General features: G+C 42.2%; 1 protein-coding gene across 1 annotated transcript in view; it reads left to right on the top strand.

The window, feature by feature from the left end:
• samd11 (sterile alpha motif domain containing 11) overlaps positions 1-23,196 on the top strand; it is a 51,098-nt gene that overhangs the window by 5,886 nt on the left and 22,016 nt on the right. The window contains exons 3-4 of the mRNA XM_062426740.1: positions 7,745-7,920; positions 17,949-18,058. Coding sequence (XP_062282724.1) covers positions 7,745-7,920; positions 17,949-18,058 — 286 coding nt within the window. The remainder of the gene's footprint in view (positions 1-7,744; positions 7,921-17,948; positions 18,059-23,196) is intronic.

Genomic DNA, 23,196 nt, shown 5'->3' with positions numbered 1-23,196 from the left:
GTGTAGAGGATACTAAAAGTCAATAAGAAAGATTAAATACAAATAAAACCTAAAACAACGTTTATCTTGGTTTCGTTTCCATAGTGTAACTGATGCTCATCGTTCAAATTATTGTAGACTTTATTTCATAACTTAAGTGTGGACGCATATGAACTTGTAACTTGTCTGAACCTCACCTGAGTCGTTCAAATCTAATTTTTTAACCGTTCCAGTGTATTTAATGGATTTGTTCAGCTTTAAATGAGTTTCTTGGTTAAATTTAACCCGACCAAACAACAGAAAACCTCAGTTTCATTTATGAACCACATCCTCACACTTGCCTCCACTTCCCGTTTGTTTGTCTGGGGGGAGAAAGGCCCAGTTGTTACCTGTCCGTATAGACCTCCTGCAGAGCTCAGTGGGCCTATCCAAACACTGAGAGGGAGAGAATAAGGGAGGAGGAAGGAGAGAGAGAAACAAGAGGGAAAGGGGAGAGCGAGAGGCGCGCTGGCACGCTTGACTGCACCGCCACTGACCTCCCAGCGCCGCCCCAGCAGTACCCCTCCCTTCCCCGCCACCTCGCCGCCTATCTCCCTCTGTGCACCCCCCTCTGCCCCCATCCCCCATCCCTCCCCCCTTGCCCTGTGCCGCTCCACTGGACTGAAACTGCCCGCTCGGCTCAGCGCGTGGGGGCCGAGGGTGCAAGAGAGCATGAGCGTGTGTGTGTGTTTGTGTGTGTGTGTGTGTCTGTGTGTGGGGAGGAGGGGGACTTGGTCGCATGCCTGTCCGCCCCACAGTGCTTTTTTTTTTTTCTCTCTTTTGCTCACACAGCCTTGAACAACCAAGTGTTGCCTAAAGTCTGTACTTAAACCGCATACACACATGCACACGCACACGCACACACACACACACACACACACACACACACACACACACACACACACACACACACACACACACACACACACACACACACACACACACACACACATACACACTGATATCCAAAATCAGATTTATTTTGCCAAGTATGTTTTCGCTCATAAGGAGTTTTACTCAATAGGGTTGGTGCCGGATCTTGTGGCAAATTCATAGCTTAATTTCTGAAATGTTCTTTGTACAATATGTATGAAACAATGCACAGCATGTGGAGCCACTCAGGCTGTATTTAGACATCAATCCAGTATCTTAAACTTGAAGCTTGAAGGAAACAACTTGCTATTACAGTTGTCTAAATAACTTCCTCCAACCAAAATGTATTCAAAACCTCAAAATAATTGACTGAAAGTGTAAGACCAAGCTATGTAGTGTTTTTAAAAACAAATAATATATCACATATACACTAAAAACTCAAAGATACTCTCCATGCTCTGGTTTTGACAAAATACAAATCCGATTTATCAAGTTGCACCTGTTGATGATGCTGATATGTGATTTTCAGAAATATTTTCACAGCAAATCAAGAACAACACGGCAAAAGCCATTCACAAATACATAAGTAGACACTGTCTTTGATGTAGTATGAAGTCACAGAATATTATAGTCTGTGGCTTTAACTGAATTAGGTGAAAATGTTGCTAATTATGTTTATGTATGGTCTGTTTGGCACCACAAATAATGACATCATTATTGACGAGTATAAAGTTGATGTTTTCCTGTTACATCATAGAAACACGTTGAATATATATACAGCCGAGTTGAAACAAACAAACAAGCAGTAAATAAACTATCAATCTGATAGCGGGGTAACAGGAATGAATATGGATTTATACACATGTACAAATGAATGTGGTTTCGCACAATAATGAGAAGTATGTGATTATAAGTGGCTACGCTGTATAAATGAACATACCAGTGTGTTAACCTGCTTTTGGCGAGTGTGTGTTTGTATGCATAGTGGTGTTTCTTCACCTGTGTAAATAAGTGTCTATATGAGTATTATATTTTTATGCCAGAAGAGTTCAACATGTTTCCAATTACACGTTTACAGACATATGCTGCGAATAAACTTAACTGTTCTCGCAGATATTGCTGTAACTTTGTTTATGTGCGCACTAATAATTTGATCATAATCATATTAGGCAAATGTAAGTCAGGTTTTCTCTATGCAGTATAGTTGGCCTTTGTTGGATTTCTTTCACTTCAGGTTTGATTCTGCACATGTAACAGAGAGGTCATGGAGTACATCGGATGCAAATGGCTGTTTCTATAAACAAACAGTGTCATGGCTGGTGGCTAGAGGTGGTCAGACACAAAATATACCAAAATTATTTCGGGAAGATAGCAAAATAACTTTTATGCCACAACGGACACTAGAAGTAATAGAGATTGCATTTAGGTGCTTTGTGAATTCATCAAAGCGAAAACGATCAACTCAGTGTCTCCATTTTCTCCTCGTTGTGACGCTAATAAGATACTTTCTACAAGCGACTGCATATTCTTACATATATTATCCCGACTATCAAACATCACCAATAAACTTTATTATTAGGTTACTGGGGAAATCTGCTCACTGCGAACCATGTAAACACTTTAATCAAACTGTTACTTTAATCTGATTATTCACAGTAATCCGGTTATAGCCGTCATGTTTGCATACTGGGTGATCTCAATTTGACGAAAGCTGATGAATTTACAGCTAATCACCCCTCAGAGGTGCACCTGTGAAAATGTCAGGGTGGCTTTGCGTGCAGTGAAGTTAGAGACAAGGAGGTGAGACTAAACAAGTAAAAAATTGCAATTTGTATTTAGTGATGACCTGGATCTCAGGCTCACACAAACACACAGCAGACAAATTGTTTGTTTTGGCCTTGTTTCAGAGCTCTTATGTGAGCGCATTAATGACCGCTTCACCCCCCCCCTCCCCCCATCCCACCCTCCTCACGCTCATTTTTTTCCCCTCTCTCCTTCTCTGTCGTCTCCTCATCCCCCCCTCCCCCCTTTCCCCGAGTGCTCGCGCCAAGTCGGCCCGCCATCCCGCCTACACACACACACACACACACACACACACACACACACACACACACACACACGCACACACACACAAACATGCACACACACACACAAACACACACACACACACACACTACGAGGTAACGGCAGACAGGCGCGTGACTCATTAGGCATTCGTCCCCCAGGGGGATCGCTGGGGGGGCGCGTGCAAGGGAGAGAGAGCGCCGCAGCTGCAGGAATGTCACGGGCTGCTACCGCTGTGTGCGCGTGTGTGTGTGTATGTGTGTGTGTGTGTGTGTGTGTGTGTGTGTGTGTGTGCTCACTAATGCTGGTTGGAGCCAGCGGCAGGGCGCTGCACCTTTCAGGAAATAACGCAAGGAGAAAGAAAAAACACTTATTAGTCCTCTTTTCCACCAAGAGCTTATTTAAAAGTCTGAGATAAATTTAGAGAGAAAAAAAATTAGATTGCTTTTATAATTTCTGCTTGATTTTTAACGCCTTCACTGGCCAGTGCACAGCTGTGATATTAGCCTTTATTGTTTTCCACTTAACACATTACAAGAGCATTTTGTTGCTTTTAATCCAAACCCTCGCTAAGAATTTGTGAACTCAAGAAGCCGTCCAAATGAGTCACTGGAACGTATATTGGTGCTAATGTGAGCACATCGCTCACCAGATTAATGTTTTTCTTTGAAATATTAAAGCTTTGTTTCTCATTTCTATTAATTGAATAAGAATGTATGCAGAGGATGTTTTTTGGCCCTTAAAAGACCTGTTGACTTCATTTGACCTCTACATTGTGTCCAGTAAATCTCATCCTACTTCACTAAATTGCATTCACTGCCATTCAGAGACTTGAGATATGAAAGGGCAGTGAAAATAATCTGGCTATTCACTAAAACTAAAATTACAGAATTACAGAATTAATCCGAGTTAAAATTAAACTTTTGAATTCAATTCAACTTCTGCTTGTTTACTGATTAAACATTGTGTAGTTTTACCATTTCAAAGTAGTGCAACTTCCAACTTCCAAAAACAAAAGACAATCATAACCTTAAAAAGTTATAATTAACAGAGAAATATTATGATTTTACAGTATACTATGTATAAACACGTGAAAGTAACATGTTGTCCCATTGGCCTAAACAACGTAAATTACTGTTTAATTGTATCATGCATTACGAGGGGAAAAAACAGACACATCTTAAACAATATCAGTGTGCCAATATAAATGTGTTGTAGAACAATTCAATAAGATTAGTGAAATAACAATTACACTTAAAAGTTGAACTTTCAAGTGTATGGTCACAAATTAATAACATGAACGGAAGTGAATGGTGTTTAGTTAGGCAGCACTAGTTTGTTAAAGACATGCTGGGTAATAAAAAGATATTATGGCTGTTTAATGTAGTGTATATACATAGATCTCTTATGTAATATGAACACCTGCACTGCTGTTTGCCTGAACTTTCAGTATCAGACTTGCAGTAATCTGTTTGAATCATTCAGCATTTTTCAGGTGAAGTTCAGTTTGTAGGTTTCTCAGAGCAGACTGTATCTATACTGCTATACTGTACTGCTGGAAAGTTCCCGTAGTATTATTATTAATATTATTATTATTGTTATTATTATAATTAATGTTTGAATAATATATGTACTGATAAGACCATCAAGACCATTTTAATTGCCTGTCTTGATTGTGTCAAATGATGTCAGTGTGTCTGTGCATCTGTATGTCTATTTTTTTTTTTTTTGTGTAAATGTGAACACCAGATATATTTCTTGGCTGCCTGTCAGACAGAAAGCGTGGGAGGCGATATTCATAGAGGTGCTTTTAGTGGGACTTTTATGAGAGACTTTTTTCCATGGCTGAAAGGAGGCTGACCACACACAGTAAGGTTGCCTCAGCTCTGCGCACACCCGTGTGTGTTTGTGCGTGCACGTACGTGCCTGAGCGTTCTTCCTTTGAGCGCTCCTACGTGGGCTGCCAGGGGTGTGTTTTGCTTCATGTTTTGTTTCGGAGAGCCCTCCCCCGTGCTGCGGAAGTGTTGCCGGAAGCAGTGGGAGCTCACCCCCAGTTCTGCGTCAGTGCCACTAAAGAAAGGATCGGGGCTTTCCGGGAGGAGAGAAGAGGGAGGAAGAGGGGGGGGGGCTGTCAGCCTGGGTATGTCACGGCCATGTGGGTGGTTGTCTACACTCTCACACACACTCAAATACACCGCCACAGTCACGACTGCTGTTAGACAAACTATTCTTGTATATACTATATTGCTGGCATGCTCCAAGTAAAATCCCCCGCTTTGGAGGGGATTTCTAAGGAACAGGAACAGGTGTGTGTGTGTGTGTGTGTGTGTGTGTGTGTGTGTGTGTGTGTGTGTGTGTGTGTGTGTGTGTGTGTGTGTGTGTGTAGGTGGAGTGTGTAGTGTGTAGTGCGCATGTGCACTTGTGTGTTTTCCCTTACGATCTGAAGAGAGCAATAAAGAGTCTTGGAGGTGGAGAATTTGTATTTAACAGATGTGTGTGTCTGACAGATGTAATGGTGGTTGCATACATGCAAGAGTGTTGTTCTTGATGTGATGATTCACTCCCGTCACCCCCTAACACCCCTCCCAACTCCCTGTTGGAGCTCCGGCACTGACTTCCTAAAGCAAAGGCTTGTGTGGAATCAGTAGAAATATTAGAAAGTGATCCAGTGTCCTCAAAAGCTGGAGCAGAACTTGTAGAAAGCTGCGACAGGAGAGAAGAAAGGGGGAAAAACCTCTTTTCTGGCACGACACGGAAAAAAAAGAGAAAGAAGAGAAATGTGCAGAACTCTTTGGCCTGCTCATCCTGGGGGATGTTTTCATCCCCCCCCCCCCCCTCCAAACTCTTTTTAATGTCTGCCATTTGAGAGACTCCAGAGGGGCTGCACCTGTTTGCCTCTTGGCTAGGAGCCCCCAAATCCCTCCTCCTGCCCCCGCCTGCCACTCATGCTGCCGCGCCTCCTGGGATGGAAGGAGGGAGAGGGGAGGAGTGGTGGAGAGAGGGGTTGCGTGTGGTGGAAGGGATAGCTGGAGGGCTTGAAAGTACCAGGAGTAAGAGCAGAGATGTAGGCACACGGAGAGGGAATGAGAGAGGGGAATATCGTTTCAAATCCAAGTCCACTCTCCCACACCGGACATACCTTCCTGTATCATGTTTTGACTCACCACATTCTCTTTTATTTCTGTATTTTCTCTCACCTTTTATATACTCTCTCCTGCACAAACCCACATCCGCTCTCACTCTCCTCCCTTTTAACTTTTCTCCACAACCCATTGTTGTTCTTTTCCAATTTTCTCCCCTTGGCTCTATCTCCTCTACTCTCTCCATTTCTCTTCCCTCCTCTACTCCTCTCTCCCCTGTTCCTCCCCCTCTTCCCATCTCTCTGTGATAGGACTATGTTAATCTGCAGTGACCTCTTCAGGTCACATTAAAGGTCGCCCAGCTTCAACTCCTAATGCCCCCAGGACCTTACTCTTGTCATTATCTCTTCTTTTCTCCTCTTCCTCCTAGCATCTTTGGAACAAAGTAAACACCAACTTTTTCCAACATCAGTTTGGCTTTAGAGTAGAAAAGTATGGTAAACTTTCATGTTTTGTGTTTTTGAAGGAAACAGCTTGTGCCAAAACGAACTTACTCCATAATTCATATCCAGCTGACCTCGCACAAAGTATAGGTGGATTCTTTCAGTATTACTTCATAATTTATTCACAATGAGTAAACATGGCCTGATGATACCTGGCTGGCGGCTGAATAACAGTCACAGTGCCAGCCACGCTGACGTTTTTATTGTTGCCGTGGAACCAGTTTTTGCTGGAAGCTTGTAAAAAAAATGTTTTTACCTTCTTGTTATTTTAAAACAATATGTTGTGTTAAGGTTTACTGCATTAGTTTCCAAAATGTTTAACTGATGTACGCTTACTTCCCTGTCAGATTAACACCACCTGTCATGTTACAAATGTGTTCATCTCAACAACATTTAATGAAAGTGGATATTTACAGTATTTAATTGAACTCAGCTGTGTGCATCCTTATATGATCACTTTGAGTGCCAGAAACTGCATGTTTCAACCATTTATCCATAGCTATCACCAAAGTGGTTAAATGGTTTTACCTTTACTGTAGATTTAGCCAAATATTTTAGCAGGTTATTTATCACTTTTAGCAAAATGTTTTAGCTTAACTATTATAATGGGAAACCTAGATATAACAATTTATCACCAATATAATAATTAATAACAATTTTGATATTTAAACAATTTATTATTAAGCTATTTATTTCAAGTATATATCCATGACTTTTAGTTATTTAGACTTTTCTACTCACTCGCGAGCTAGTTTCCATCCATATTTAATCCATACAGGCAGTGTTCAGGTGTTACAAATGACTCAATATGCAGATTAAAAAAAAAAAATCAATGTCTATTTTTTCAAATTAGTTAAACTACTCCACAATCTTTCCAGGGAGTACTCCCTGAGGTCCATGTACCACTGGTTGGGATTGCTGCAACTTGAAACAAACAAATGCAAATTGCCAAAATGAGGGGGAAAATGCTGCATAAAGTAATACAAGAAAATGAAGAAACATTTAACGATTTGACAACCCATGCAGAGTCAAGAAAGGCAGTGCAAATAAGGAAAACATAAGCAAATACAGGAAAGGTGCACATTATATGAAACAAATGGAACTGAATTACAACACAACACTGGTACCATCGTGTTTAGTATTTAAGAGTCTAGGATTGATGAATCCTGTTACTGAGGTGCCTCCTTTTCTTTTTGCCGTGTGCAGAACCGCGGGCGCTTGGCTGAAAAACGCACCATCCCCCTTCCCCCAAACCGGGTGCCCAAGAAGGAGCTGGCCTCCATCTTCAGCAGTGACGACAGCGAAGGCAGCGAGCGGGCCAGTGGGGATCATGCCCACATCAAGCAGGAGGACGAGTTGCATTACAGTATAATGAGAAAGAGGTGAGGTACCTATTACTTCCATGGCCATGGCTTCAATGTAGTCTGAAGAATAATGTAAGCAAGTTTGACATTTGGGTCAAATGTTGTTATATCAGGTACCAGTTAATATGCAAGATATTTTACCTTTTGATCAAGTTTTCTTTCATACATGCTGACACATAATAACCACAGCACATTGTGAAATCACCACAAAAAGGAAAAGTCATGCCAGTGTCTGAGGTTCCACTTTTATCAAAAATAGATAATACTTATAAGTGGTCTGTTTTGTTTGCTTTTCCTCAGATCCTGTGTAAAAGCTAACAACTCTTTTCTTTAAATGGCGCCTCCGGACAAAAGTGATTTTATGATCATTTTTAGATGCTAAAGGCTAATTTTGAGACAAAAAGACAAAGAACTGTATTTCAAAAATGTATTCATGGCAAGGCAAGGCAAGGCAAGGCAAGGCAAGGCAGCTTTATTTATATAGCGCATTTCATACACAATGGCAACTCAATGTGCTACAAACAAACATTTAACAGAAGTTCAGAAAAATAGAAAGAGAGAGAAATAAAATCATAAATAAATCATAAAATTTGCTTTAAAATCATTAAAAGGACATACAGTGCAAATGAATGATTAAAATTTAAAGTGCTTTGAAAGAGCTAAATCGTAAGCACAGGAGAAGAGAAGTGTTTCTAAGCTGGATTTAAAAATGTTCACAGTTGATTTCAACGGCTGATTTCAGTTCTGCTGGTAGTTTGTTCCAGTTGTGTGCAGCATAACAGCTAAAAGCTGCTTCACCATGTCTGGTTTGAACTCTGGGCTCCACTATCTGACTGAGTCAGTAGATCTCAGAACTCTACTGGGTTTATATTCTACTAACATGTCATTCATGGCTTTCGCTTCGGGATGTGTAATGGAAGGATGCGTGCTGAGTTTTGAAAGTGTTAATTGGTTTGTTGGTTTGCGTTTTGTGGCTCCTGCCAAGTCTCTGTATATCTGTCTTGACTTGATATTGAAGGAGTGAGTCGCCTAAGTCACCACTGTGTGCTTCATCCCATCCTGTGCTGTGTTTGGGAGAGGATTAATCATATTATGGTAATATAAAACAATTATAAGTTATATCTTCATGTCCTCTTATTGCACTTTTTCATTTTATTTTGTGATTACAATTCAAATCTATACTAATCTTCAAATACATCTACTGTTGCTGCCCAATTAACAGTTTAATTTAAGAGTTGAGGGCATAAAATAAGCAAAAACACTTTAGTAGATATAAAAAGCACATTATGTCATGCATCTGAAAACAGTCAGTTTCTGGATCCTCATCCTTCACAGTCCTGTAGTTAATTTCATCAATTCAGAAGGAAAGTCCATGTAAAGTAAGAATAAATATGTGTTCTGAGTTTGACATACCACAGAAAAGTGTGTTGTTAACCACCCTGCCAAATTTGAATGATTAAAAAATCGCCAAATACATTAAATTAGGCTTCAAAGTTGTGTAAAAAACAGCCTCTGTCTCTGCTCCCAAACGCTGTGGTGTGCCCGCCGAGTTTGCTGAAACCGCGCCCCCTACCAAGTGTCACCTGTCAATCAATGTTTTTTTGCATTTCCATTAGGGATAGTACCTGGTACCTGGTACTTTTATGGCGCTTTTCCACTACACAGTTCCAGCACGACTCGCCTCGACTCGGTACGGTTCCACAACAGACCTTTTCCATTACAAAAAAGTACCTACTCAATGTGGGTGGGGTCGTCATAGCACGGCTCTGCGAAACTGCCGTGACTTCGTTTTATACGCGAAACAAAACACATAAACAATGGAGGACATTGAGGCAGTGGTGTACTTGCTGCTGTTTGTGGCTTTTTGTCACACACAACGCAAGAAAATTGAGCCATATGGTTGTAACGCTGTTGCCGGTATTTAAAAATGCTGGGTTTGATTCTTATGTGGGACGGCTCATGACTCTTCCAGCGACAACTCTTCCGACCAATCAGTGGCCGGCAGTCTGTTGACGTCACATTTAGTATCGGCTCGGCTCGCTTGGAACCTCACCAGGGCAGGTACTAAGAAAATACCAGGTACCAGGTACCCCTAGGTATCCCTAGTGGAAATGCAAAAGAAGTCGAGCCGAGCCGAGTCGTGCTGGAACTGTGTAGTGGAAAAGCGCCAAGTCACCACCTCTACCAGAAACATGGAGGCTACGTCTGAGAGCTTTCTGCTGCTAACTCAGCTGCTAGCCCAGCGGCTAGCTCGGTGGCTAACTCAGCTAACTGGCTAACTGAAGACTGTAGTAGTAGTAGCGTGCGTGCTGAATGTATTTATACCTGATTTATACCTCTACAGCAGCAGGGGCGGGTTTACGTGGTGGTGATTTTCAGACCCGCCCACTAAATCCTGAACACAGAAATCTTGAACACAGTTTGTGAAGCCTAGCTCCACAATTCAAATCTAAATGGTTGAAATGCTTTTTACACCTTTTTTAGAAATACATTTATGACCTATTTAATGTGTTTAGAAGAAAATGTCTGAATTCACTTTACACGGTCTTTAACAGGAATATTTTGTTTCAGTCCTGCCATTGTTATGGTTTAGAAGTAGTAGGCGTCATCCATAGTAAAAACACAACTTGTGGTATGTATCAGAAGTACAGCTTGAATGACACCAAAAATGTCAGTGGTTTATTCATGAAATCAAAAATGTTGCCTTGTGGTGTGAATCAGTAAATGGCAGCTTAATTGTCAAAACTGAAAATTTCACATTAATAAATGGAGAAGAGTGCTCAGGAGTTGTAAACACATTAGACTTGGTTTGTCAAGTGAATAATCACGTTCATATCTTCAGACACACAAACACACACACACACACACACACACACACACACACACACACACACACACACACACACACACACACACACACACACACACACACACACACACACACACACAAACACGCACTTGCATTGACAGGGTTACAGTGAGGTCATCTCATTAAGATGAATCAAATGGGCTCTGATGGGAGCAGTCCTGCCTCTCTGTGCACTCTGCTTTTTTAGTAACAAACTAAAAAAAATCAGATTAGAATTTTCAAAGTTTTCCTATCGTGATCGAGGATCGTGATTCATCCTTTTGACATGTACACATTTGAAATCTGAAATAAACATCATGTGGATTTGCTATTACTTGGTACATAAACAGATTTATATGATTCAGAAATCAGACTATGGACCGATATAATGCAGAAGCTGTTCATTGATTAACCTCAGAAAGTCCCCAGCTGCATTATAAGCAGCTTGTGCAACCTCATTAAGAGGGGGGGGTGTTGAGAGGGGGGGGTGTTTTTCATGTCTTGAGATTTGCGTGTGACACGGCGGACAGCACAGCAACTGTGAAGCTTTAAATGGATCCACTAACCTCATTTAAGAGGGCTTCCCCTCCCCCTGACACTTGTGCCGCTGGCGTGTTAAGATGATAATGAATTTAAAGAACACTTATGACTAATATGTCAGGCTTTTACCCTTTGAAAGGCGACGGACTCGCTGGAGCCGCAGCTCCGGTCTGTCCTGGGCATCCGTCTCAGCCCTGCTTTATCCCCCAATGCGGGTCTGGACGAAAGGGATAATGGGATGTCCAATCACGGAAATGTGATTTCCATTGACCGCAGCTTCGTAAGTGAGTCGTAGAAGGGTCTTAACAAATTGGATTTGGCCAATGGATGTGAAAAATACAGGGCCTCTGTATACATGTGTGAGTGTATCTGTGCTGTCTCATCCACACATCATCAGAGCTGGCGTGTCACACCCACTTGGATGCTGCAACCTGCCCACTGTAACTGCACTTTAATCTACATGGGTACAATGAAGCAGCGTTTGTCAAGTGTTTATCCAAAATATTATATGATAGCAGTGCTTCACATAGAAAATTAACCTCAGGTGGCACTACTATGGAAATAGTTTATACTTTTCAGTGCATAGTTAGATATACTGCTGTAAAGAGTAGATAGTTTGATTAGTTCACGTGACTGATTGTTGGATTTGTCTGTTAGTGTCAACAGATGTCTTCATAGTTCATCTTCATCCAGACGTCTTCTCAAGTTCATTATAAGAAGGTACACCTTCTTTTAACCAGATTAATGTTAATAGTCGCCGGCTTTACAGACAGTTTAGTATGAGCTCCACAGATCTGCACTTGTCCTGCTGAATAAGCACAGAGCATCTAGAGGCTGAAGCCAAGCCCCGAAGCCAACCAAATAATCATTATCAATACAGCACAATAAAGTGTACACAGACGCTCCTTGGGGTATCAGAACCAAGGTCTAATGTGGCTCCTGTGCAACATACAGGAACTGAGAGGTGGAAACAAAATCTAGTTATGTTATCACCTTGGTGTATTGCCTTGGAGTCGGTGCTGCAGATTGTTTGTATCTGAATTGGATTCGTTAACACTGATTTATGGATTTCATCTCAGGGACTGAATAATTGATGGCAGTAACTTTGGATTTTAATGTTTTACTCAAGGTCAAAACAAAGCCTACCTTAGTGTTTGTTTCAGTTGGCCGTAGATAACAAGGCTTTGATTGAAAAGTGCTGACTGAGAGTCTGGGTAATTACCAGGCAACCAACCCTGGATTTTATAAGTTACACCCGCTGACGTCTGCCTTCCAGCCTGCGCTCTTAAGAAAAAAATCCACCATACCCATTATTACCTTCAGCAAAACAAACTAAGGCGGTTTCTTTGTTTTTAATCATGCATGAGGCCATTTGGTATTTGATCACTCTCATCTATAAAAAAAAGTATTATTGTGGTAAAAATAAATTAAGTAGGACGAGAGAGGCCGTCATAAGGGCTGCAGACCTTTCCCCCTAGACAGACAAAAATATAAAAAATGCAAATTTGTACCAAACCAAACTTTTTTTTTTCATCATAGAGGCCTGTACCGGCCATCTTCTCCTGCACTCATCCACTCAATTGGGAGGAAAGCTGATTGAAACAAGCAACCCTGATTTGACCAGAGAACTAACAACCCATCTTTTGGACTTAATTTTGTCTTAATCAGTGTAGTTATAGTTAGAAGTCATTGTGGGCATAATTTTGATAGACCTGGTTATAGTAGGTCTGAACTGTTGTCGTCATGGTGAAAAACGGAGGCAGCATGAGCATTGGTGCTCAGTGAGAGAAATCTGCAGTGCTGCAGTAGTTTTTGTTGTAGGTTCATGCTGGTAGAAGACTCCTTAAGAACCAAACCAAATAGAAGATTTAGATAAACCTTCACAAGAATCTGATAGTACTACTATTAGTGTTTTCTCTGTTTTCCTTTACAGTCCCTGCTTAAAAACTGATTTTTTCATGGAGCAGCATTGGCTCATATTTGTTAAGGGGTACACCACACTCAATCTGTGCAATAACCAGTGAACGAGCCACTGATGCTGAGTTAGCCACTGTATTTCTATTGTGTTTGACATTTTGTCCTCTGGCTTTATTGAACAACTGTGTCATTGCCTTATGCCAGTAAGGGGTCACGGACAGTGTGAAATTACTGGAAATGGCTCTCCCCTAAAGCACTAATTAGTGAGCTTGGAGGTTTTATAGCTTTCTAGAAGAGCTTTCCGTTTGGAGAATTTTTGGCTTTGTTTACATTTGTTTTCCATGGCAACAAAGTCGCAGCAAGTTAGCAGTTGATTGGGCGTTGGCTAGCTGCAAGAAGTTCATTATTTCCACATAGAAAAGTGTTTTGTCTGTTATCTGCCCGTTGAAGCACAGCGTCAGTATTCTTCCAGTAATTAAGTCGTAGATTTGGCGTCGGCTTGAAGCAGGAGGTTCATCATTCCGCATGTGAGGAACACAGTGTTTACTATATATCATTTCCTGTCTTATGTTGAAATTAGCTGAAGATAATAAGAGCGTTGGCCTTTCATACAGCATCTACAGTGAAACAGTGTGCTCTTCAGAGGCTCAAAAGAATTACATCACATGATGAAAATATAACATTTTTTTTTATTCTTGTCAATTGAAATGTTCCTTAAAACTGCTGAAGAATTTCTTTCCAAATTGAAAAAATGAGAAAGATAGCAGCCCAGAAAAGTGTAAGCCAGAAGAGAAATTAACAGTAAACCCAGCAGAGTGTACATGAACCTAAATGCAACATGGCGGTCTTACCCTATTTCCATTGTACTTTTCTTTTTTCCCTTGGCTGCCTTATCGACCTCATGTCAGACTGTACAGCGAAGAAACAACAAGGAGAAGTGAAGCCCAACTGAGGCCAGGGCAACTCTTACTTATTTATGTATCTATTTCTGTATTTATTCATTACCCCCTCTGCTTGCTGGGTTCCCAGTTGCGGGCTGCCTTTCGATCCAATTGTGAGCAGCATGACAATTGTATTTCCGTTGCTCACAGGAATCAGACAGAACATAAAATGTGTATGGAACAGATCCATTTCCTGCCTTAAGCTTTATCTTTCCTTAAGAATAGTTATTTCCTAAATCGTTTTTTTTCCTGCAGAGCATTGAAAAAACTTCACTCGTTCCCTTGTTCTCTCAGCATTCTTGCCCAAGTCTATACCTTAATATGCTGGGGTTGTTGAATATTGCATTTTGCCTGGTAGAATTTGAATTTGTTGCTGTGGGCCCCCTGTGCAGGTTGAGGTGGGCTGTGTGTTTGGGCTGTTGTCTGGAGAGCAGTGGAGGCTACACAGTAAACCTGCGAGCACCAGATGTTACACACTGCTTGCGACCTGTCTCTCTCTCTCTCTTCTCTGTCTCGCTCTCTTTCTCCTCCTCCACCCCTCCACCTTCACATCCCTGCTGTCTGTCTGTCAGCACTTTCCCAGTGGTGGTGTGAGACATGGCGTCAGGGTGCCTGGGCTGCCAGCTTCTGCCAACTCACACTGTGACCTCCAGCCCCGCCACCTCAGCTCCACGTGCCAACGCCACAGCAGGGCACTATTGGGCGTTTATACCGAGTCGGCTCGCTGTGCCAGGGGAAGAGTCTTTTCTTGTTGTTTGGACCATTATGAATTGTAACTCCCACTGTAATGGAAAAGAGGAGCACAACCTTTTCTTAACAAAAGAAAGAGCCCACGCAGCTGATCTGGCAGATGGAATTCATCAACACTTACTAAAATAGTGGCCAATTTAATTTTTTTGGTTGACGTGTGATTCAAAATTAAAATATCCTGGACAACTCTGCTTTATGTTCTCAAAGTTAGAAATTGGAGATGTGTGATTCAGCAATAAGTAAGAATTACAATTTCTGTGAAAGTTTGAAAAATTATTCACAGTATGTTGTTATTTATTTATAGGCGCTATGATGGTTTATTTAGAATAGCCTAAGAATACATAAGCTAGAAACATTCAAGAAAACAGCAGTAGAAATTTGAAGTGTGAGTATCAAATACTAAAAGTTGGCATCGAATGCTGTTTCATGATGAAAATCATGAAGTTAGCACAGATGCATAAAGAAGTTGGTCATTTAGTTGTTAAATGAACGTTAGGGTTATGTATTGCTTGGTATCGTTGCTAAAACTCAGATATGGTTTCGATATGATAGCCAGTACTAGTAGAAATGTGATTTCTTACTGAGGCATTGTGATATCATCTCATGTTGGACAGCAGTAGTATCCATGACAGACTTTGAGTATCAACACATATTAGTCATCCCCGTGTCTGGGTCAGTGTATCTAACCTGTGGTCTGGGATGAAGGGGCGGTATTGACCAGTTTAGGGATGAGCTGCGGATGAGATGATTGTTTACAGCGTGCACCTGTGTGATAAGAAGGCGGCTCATGTCCTTCTTAGCTATCAGGCCCCACAGCCATAATATAACCCCCCTCCATCCTCTCCGTGGCCCCCGTCCTTCCTGGCTAACCCCGGCCCTAGGAGCTCCTTAGGAGCTCCTTAGGGAGCGCTGACTCAGGTGACTGGGTTTTAAACACCATCCCCACCCCCCTCTCCATTTTCCACGGCTTGAGTATGACCTTGCCTCCACCCACAGAAAGAGTGGAGGAGGGGGTTGAGGGAGGGCAGTGAAGGGTAGGGATAGGCCTAGGTCCTCATTAGCCCAAGCCGAGGCGGGACAGCTCAGGAAAAGTGCGCTAATTACCCCACTAACAATGTCCTTGCCGTTCATGGCTTAGAGCAGCCACTTTGCCAGGGGATAATAACCCCATAACCTCTCTGAGAAGTTCAGGATGGCATTATCATGATCACTTTGAGTGATGGACAGAGGGTGGTGTTTTAACACAGCTTGCTGATTGATGGATTTAGCTGCAGTTTCTCACAGTGGAGTGTGTAACTGCAGTGTGTGTGATGTGTGTTTTGGAGTCACTAGGTGACGCAGATACATTATTATATGACTTAGAGCACAATTAAAAAACCTTCACTCATCTCATTTTCTTTTTGAAGAAAACCGTTGGGCTCTCAGACACAGATAGCTACTAATTTTAGCAAGTTACATTCTAGAAAGAAGTCTATCATTAGTCTAAAAAGTTTGCAGTCACAGTCCAATCAAGCGTCTCCCTGCTTAGCAACCGGTGGTGACTGTTTTGTCTGGGACTGTTTTCTGAGTCATTGCTTCTCTGTGACTGAAAGGTGACTGGTGAAGCCAGCACGGCCAGCATTAGGCCCTCTACGCTCCCCTTCATCTTTCCTGTTAGCGTGTGGAAAACAGCTTGGCGACCGACAGCCTGACATTACAGCGGGAGCCTGTAATCATGGGACTGTAAAAACCCAAATCCAGCAGCCGCAAACAGTGTGGCCTCGTCATAGTGGTGGCAGCTAAGAACCATTCACCGCTTCTGTCCCATAAACTCTGCTTGCCGTGTCATACCAGACCCCCTTCATAGATGATTCTGCTTTCAATAAACTTGCCAGTTAAGCCTATAAACGAGATTCCTGCTGACACGAGAGGAGTCTGATACAATCAAACTGACTAACTAATGCATGTTTTTAGGCTTATTTTGTGGAGAAAATGAGAGAGTGTATGAACAGGCTTTGAACTCTCTTTAATGTAGCATGTATGTCACATTCATATAACATAAAATGATTTTTAGAACGGAAGCTAAATAATATTCAACCCTGAACCTCCTACCACACAAGCTGTTTGCTATTACACCATGAAAACACTTGTAGTGCTCGGCTGTTATACTCCCCTCAAACGCTAAGCGCCCATTTCCCATCATTATGCCATTTAATGCGATCAGGATGGTAATCAGATTGCAAATGAAATACCTCCATGACACAGTTGTGTGGTTCTACTGGTGTGGTGAGGTTAAAGAAGGCGGCTGGTGGCGCACTGGGAAGGGCAGAGTGGCTCCAACCAAATCTGGGTCTAATCTGTGAACCCTCCTCCTGCTTCTCCTTTAGGTGCTGAAGGGCAGGGCAGCGTGTTTAAGACTATTGTCAACAGTTTTGTTGTGATAAGACCTCTTGTTGAAGTGAAGGTATGGTTCAGTTTTGTCATACGTCGGTTTCACATACCACAGATTCACTGTGTTGTCTTTTTACATTTCTAATCAGTTAGTGAGCCGCTGATATAATGTATTGTCTTAATACTCGTCATCTGTCTTTTCACATGATTCAATTGTCATATTGCTGTGAAACAGCTGTTGGCAGCCTCATTTTAAAAAAGAGCCATAATCAGGTTTTAAGCTGCTAAACTACTTATGAGTTGTGAATATGTTCGTTAATACATCTTAGTGTGGAAGATGAGTAGGGATGAGACCCAAAAGTGCTGGATGCGGTAGTCTGTCAGAGTGTATTACACACCTCGGAGCTAAGAGCCCGTTGACAGGACACACACTTGTAGCTACCAAGTTTGTGTCGAGCTATGCATTTTGGAGAGAACGGTGCTGTCTGGATGCAGGATTTCTGTGGTGAGTAGTATGTGAAATATTATGAATTGATACACCGCCAATGTATCACATACTGGTTAAGACTGTGTTTGTGGTATTACCTCTGTTTGGGGTTGCTCATACAAGTGTTTCTCCTCTCTCTCTCCTGTGTGTGTGTGTGTGTGTATGCGTGCGTGCGTGTGTGTGTGTGTTACAGTCGTGACAGTGACCTCTCTACAATCATCTCCAACCTGCACCACACCAGACAGCACGGCATGCCCGAGGGCCAGTCAGCCTCTGACCACAACAGCAGTACTGGACACACAGGTAAGACCCCCAGTAATGCTGTATGTGTGTTTTAAGGTTGTCGTTATGTGTGGATAATGCAGGAAGAGTTTCGGATGTGTTATGTCTTTCTCCATTTCCATTTTTCAGTCTTTCTCTCTTTCTTCCTTTGCATCCCGACGGAAGTTCTATCCCCCCCATACATCTCCTGTAACATATGTAAACACTCCATTACCCATTTAATTTACTCTAATTTGTGTGATTGGGGGAATTTATAAGCTGATTACTAATTCCTGAAGGTCGCTCTCAAGTTGATTACTTAATGTTCTTCCTACATTCTCTGCCGCACTCCAGGATTTTTTTGTTAAACCCGCTGTTTTAAATTACCTCTGAATAAATAGCTTTGTTTGCTATTAATCCAGTTTCATGTGAGCAGAGGAACCATGGTGTGCATGTGCTAAGCTAAGAGCTTTTCTGACAGCTTACAGACAGAACACAGACTGCATTTAATCACAGCTATTTGTCAAGTAGGTTGTATGAGGCTATTGTGCGGCCATCAAAGACATATGGCTGTAAATCAGCCTTGCTGGGTATCACTAATCAGCGATCATCCTACTGTAGTGGATGTTTCTTCGACATTGGGTTAAGTTTACCTATTTTCATCACGTTTAGTGTTCTCTTACCCAACAAGGTATGATATTCACAACAATGCCTCATCAAAGCTTTATCAGCAACCTAATCATATATATATTTTTTTTTATCATTAATTAATTTGATTGTCAGTACTTTTTTGAAACAGTTTGAACTGGTCTAATTTACATCAGTTTTGTAAACAACTATGAACTTTATCTCAACTTAGATTTTTGCACTGATTTTACAATATGCTCCAATATTCTCTTCGTATATTATTTATTAGGCATAAAAATGTTTGGCAGGATATTTTCCCCACATAGAAGTCAGTTTAGTATTAATTACAGTTATTACTATTAGAAGTGATATTTGTGCTGACTTTTGTCTACAGGAAAAATGTATATCTAAACTATTGATCATGAAAAAATGAATCACATTTCATCAGCAAATCCAAACAGTTTGTAAGCACATACATTTACCCCTCATTAAAAAACAGGTTTCCTTTTTTATCAGTGACCATACATTTGCCCCACTGTTACCCAGGGTATGTCCTGTTCCTTCTTATCCCATTAGCCACAGGCACAGCAAGTGGCATAATCAGCCCAGACCCAACACCTCCATACCTTCTCTCTATGTGCACATCTCTTCTGTCTGCCAGATTAATTGCCCATACGGTACCTGTGATATCAGGCAGGGTGGGTGGAAGGTGGAGGGTATTAGACTACTAGACAGCCAACCCAGGCAGTGTCTTAGACCCCAGTTTGGGACTGATTTCCACCAAAATACCGGCCTAATCAGCTGCTAAACTTAATGGAGAAATCTGAGCCCTGAATAGTTATCTTAATGAAGGAAGACACGACCGGATGAAGGTGGGTGGGGGTGGTGACAGAGGAGGGGTTGAGCACAGCGTGGCCTATGCCAGAGTGGGTCCAAGACCCTAAAATCTGTCTGTTTGAGCATTAAAGGGAGATTTAACAGGCTGCCTAAGCGGCTCGCTCCGTGTCTGTAAACAAGTCCAATCCGATCAGCCACTGGCTCTAATTCTGTCTGCCAGTGAAATTAGACGCGCACACATTCACAAACACACAATTACACACAGTTATACAGATGCGTGCCCACGCAAAATCAACACAGGTTGAAATTTGGGTCCAAGTACATACTGTAGGTGGGTGTAATGTGTATGAAGTTTTGTGTGCAACGGATTATTTGACTTGGAGATGGATGAGATGGTGGTTAACTCTCCTATTTGACTTATCCTCCAAAAAGTGTTTCACATTTACCGATTAATGGTGGAGGGAGAGAATCAGAGAGACAAGAAGAATAAGAGGAGGGAAATTAAGTAAAAGACGAAGGAAAAGTCTGCAACAGCGAGAAACAGAGATGCAGTGATGGAAGAAACATTTGGAAATGGACAGATAGAGGAAAGAGAGATGAATGAGTGCGGTGGTGGTATCAGGGGAGGGCAGGCGGCAGCTATGGCGGCGGACGGCTCTGTGTGTATGTGTGTGCGTGCATGTGTGTGGGTCAGGAGGAAAGGGAAGCAGGCTTGCCGGGTCGTCTCTGCGCCAGAGTGGGCCGTTAATTAAATCTGAGGGACAGACAGGAGAACTGCCTCCCTCCTTCTCTTCTGCTCTCTATCCTTCCTTCCCTCGTTCGCTCTCTCACTCCCCAGCCGCTGGCTATTCGGAGGCTCTGTGAGAGGTGGAGGGGAGGGAGGAGGGAGGGAGGTTGGGGGGCAGGGGCGCCGACGCTGAGAGTCTGGCTGCCTGTGGAGACTGTAAACCGTGGCTCTGCGGTCAGACCGGAGACTCAAGCAGGCAGATAAGGTGTTTTTGGGCCGCTCTCTCTCTCTCTCTCTCTCTCTCTCTCTCTCTCTCTCTCTCTCTCTCTCTCTCTCTCTCTCTCTCTCTCTCTCTCTCTCTCTCTCTCTCTCTCTCTGCTCCCTCCCCACTCAGACTCCCAGAGGCAGTTGCAGTGTGTTGGTGTGTGTGTGGTTGGGGGTTGTAACAGCGGTTTGGGGCTTGAGCATGTTTTTGTATGTGTGTGTTTATGCGTGTACACCTTTCCGTGTGTGGTTTTAAATGCTTACTTTTAGATGTTAGCTTGCGTGTGAATCTGCAGCCCATTGTGTTTGTGCAAGACCTTTTCATTATTTTTTTTCAAACTGATTGTGAATGAGGAGCGCTTTTAAAATATTACCAGTTACTTATTACATGATTAGCATAGAAAGGCAATTCTAAACAAAAGTAAACACTCCAATGTTTCTGATGATATTTGCTTAGGGAATGTGGGTAATAAATATTTTAAAACATCCCACTGTTTAATAGGAATCTAATTGTACTGGCATAACAAAATGGCTTCTCAATGTTATTGTTCATAACAACATACTATCACTTCTGTTGGGATGACATTCACAGATGACTCAAATAAATAATAAATAGTAAGAATAGACTGCCTTTCTGCCTTTCAGAGCATCTAAAGAAAAGAATAAAAACAGAAATTATAATCCAGAAATTCCATTTTTTTGCCATCTTTGCTGGAGAGTCATTGCTCTGTGTGTAGGTTTTTTATTTTTTTGCATTTCATTTCACAAAGATCACTTAATAACTGAGAAATGTCTGCTGTACTTTGACGTCTTTCACCCTCAATACTTGAGTAGAATCAGATTTCCACGTTGTCCATTGACATGTTTAAAACTTTAATAGCCCTTAATAACCTGTGACTTGAATGTTGTTTTGATAAGAATATTGATATGCAGAATTGTTGCTTAGCAACAGCTGCTGTAAGCGGAAGAAGACAGATGAACGTTGGGATGACAGACACAGAAAGCTTTGAAAGATTTAATTTTCAGTGATTTTCAGGCCAGATGTACTGAGATGTTTTTTTTGTGTGTGTCCGTCCATATTATTTCCATTTTTTTTTAAAACTCATATGTAAAATATGTCTTATTACCATTCACAAGTTTTTCTTAGTAACTATCATAACAGCAGCTATCACAGCCAAACAAAAAACAGCTACTGCTGCTGGAAGCATTACTTCTTGTGCATCACCACCTGTGCACCAGATGATTGCTACAGTACATTTCAGCTATGAATTATATACTATAGACAGTTGACTACATATTTTCTTCCCATGATTTCTATTCTTCCTCTCTAGCTGTTTTTTTTCTCCATCTCTCTAATTTCTCTCTTCCTGTTAGAAAAAAAACAACAGACGAGCAGTGCGTGGAGCTGTATTTCTGTATACTTTTGCACGTGTTGGCAGTGGCACATCCTCCCCTCAGCATGAGCAGAGGCGCCTCTCTCCCCATTTCCATCACCCACCCCCAGCCCTCCCGCCTCCTCCCGTCCCTCTCCCAGCTGCATCGGCCCGTAAGCCAATCAATGGCAGGGCTTTCAGGGCCGGCGGAGGCCCCGGCGTGCGGAGGGGGGATCAATAAGTTATTAGCACCATTCTGTCAGCTGTAATGTGGAGATTGATCGGGGGGCTGCGGCTGGCGGCCCACCCCACGTCCTCGCCTGTCACCCCCCTCCTTTCCTCACACAGCTCCCCCCTCTCCCCGGCCTGATAAAGATGACAGATTAACGGAGTAAGAGAGGAATTAAGGAGTCTGGCTGTCTGAGCTGTCACCACGCTCCATGGGATGGAGAGAGGAGAGGAGGAGGACTAAAGTTTAAGGGAGGAGAGGAAATCAGAGAGAAAGAGCAATGCTCCCCTGCCTGATGCTTCGCCCTGGTGGTGTCACATGAAAGAGAAGTGGTTTAGGTCCTGCTGTGTCCTCTTTCTCTGTCTGTCCCTCTGTTCCCATCCTTCTTTTTTCTCTGTGGGAGGAGTGGAAGATAAAGAGGAGGTTAACTAGCAAGGAGGAACTGAGGCAGAGGCAAGAATATGAGGTTGACTTGTGAGAAAAAAATTGCCTGGACAGTTTGTTGACCAGGAAAAGTGAAAACAGAGGGTTATATCATGGCAGCTAATGCTATTTGCGCTAGATTTTTGCACTATTTTGACAGTTAAAATCACAGCTTAGAAGCTCAGATAAAACTCCTGACTCCATGACCACTAATTCCTCAATATTAACAAGCAGGTGATAGGCAACGGCCCAGGGTAGCAAACTTGACTGTAAGCGCAGTTAGTGGGAGTAAAAGGGTTAGCATAGACGCTAACAGAGCTCAGGGTTTGGCATTAAAAGGGAGCGTCGGTGCTCTAAGAAGCCCCATTTAATTGGCTTTAAAAGCTTTCCGCCCTCAAATCTCTGGCCCTCGGGCACTCGCTCAGGAGACACAGTGTCTTGAGTGAGGTCGGCTCAAGAGACAACTCAAGTATGTGTGTTTGATCATGAGAGTCTCTGGGTGTGTGGGTGTGTGTGTGTGTGTTTGGTAGAAGAGGGAGTTTAACTAATGGGGCTTCTCTCTCTCTTTGTTAATATTCCACTAATAGGATAGATGGAGTCCTCTTTTTGAAAGAACCAGTGAAAGAAATGTACTGAAAATGATTTGAAAATGAGAAGAAAAAACGAATGAGAGATCATAAAGGAGACGACAGAAAAAGTA

This window comes from Scomber scombrus, chromosome 10, assembly GCF_963691925.1.
Source record: "Scomber scombrus chromosome 10, fScoSco1.1, whole genome shotgun sequence".
Classification (NCBI taxonomy): domain Eukaryota; kingdom Metazoa; phylum Chordata; class Actinopteri; order Scombriformes; family Scombridae; genus Scomber; species Scomber scombrus.
The sequence above is the reverse complement of the archived record's forward strand: the minus strand, read 5'-3'. Positions and strand labels throughout refer to the sequence as shown.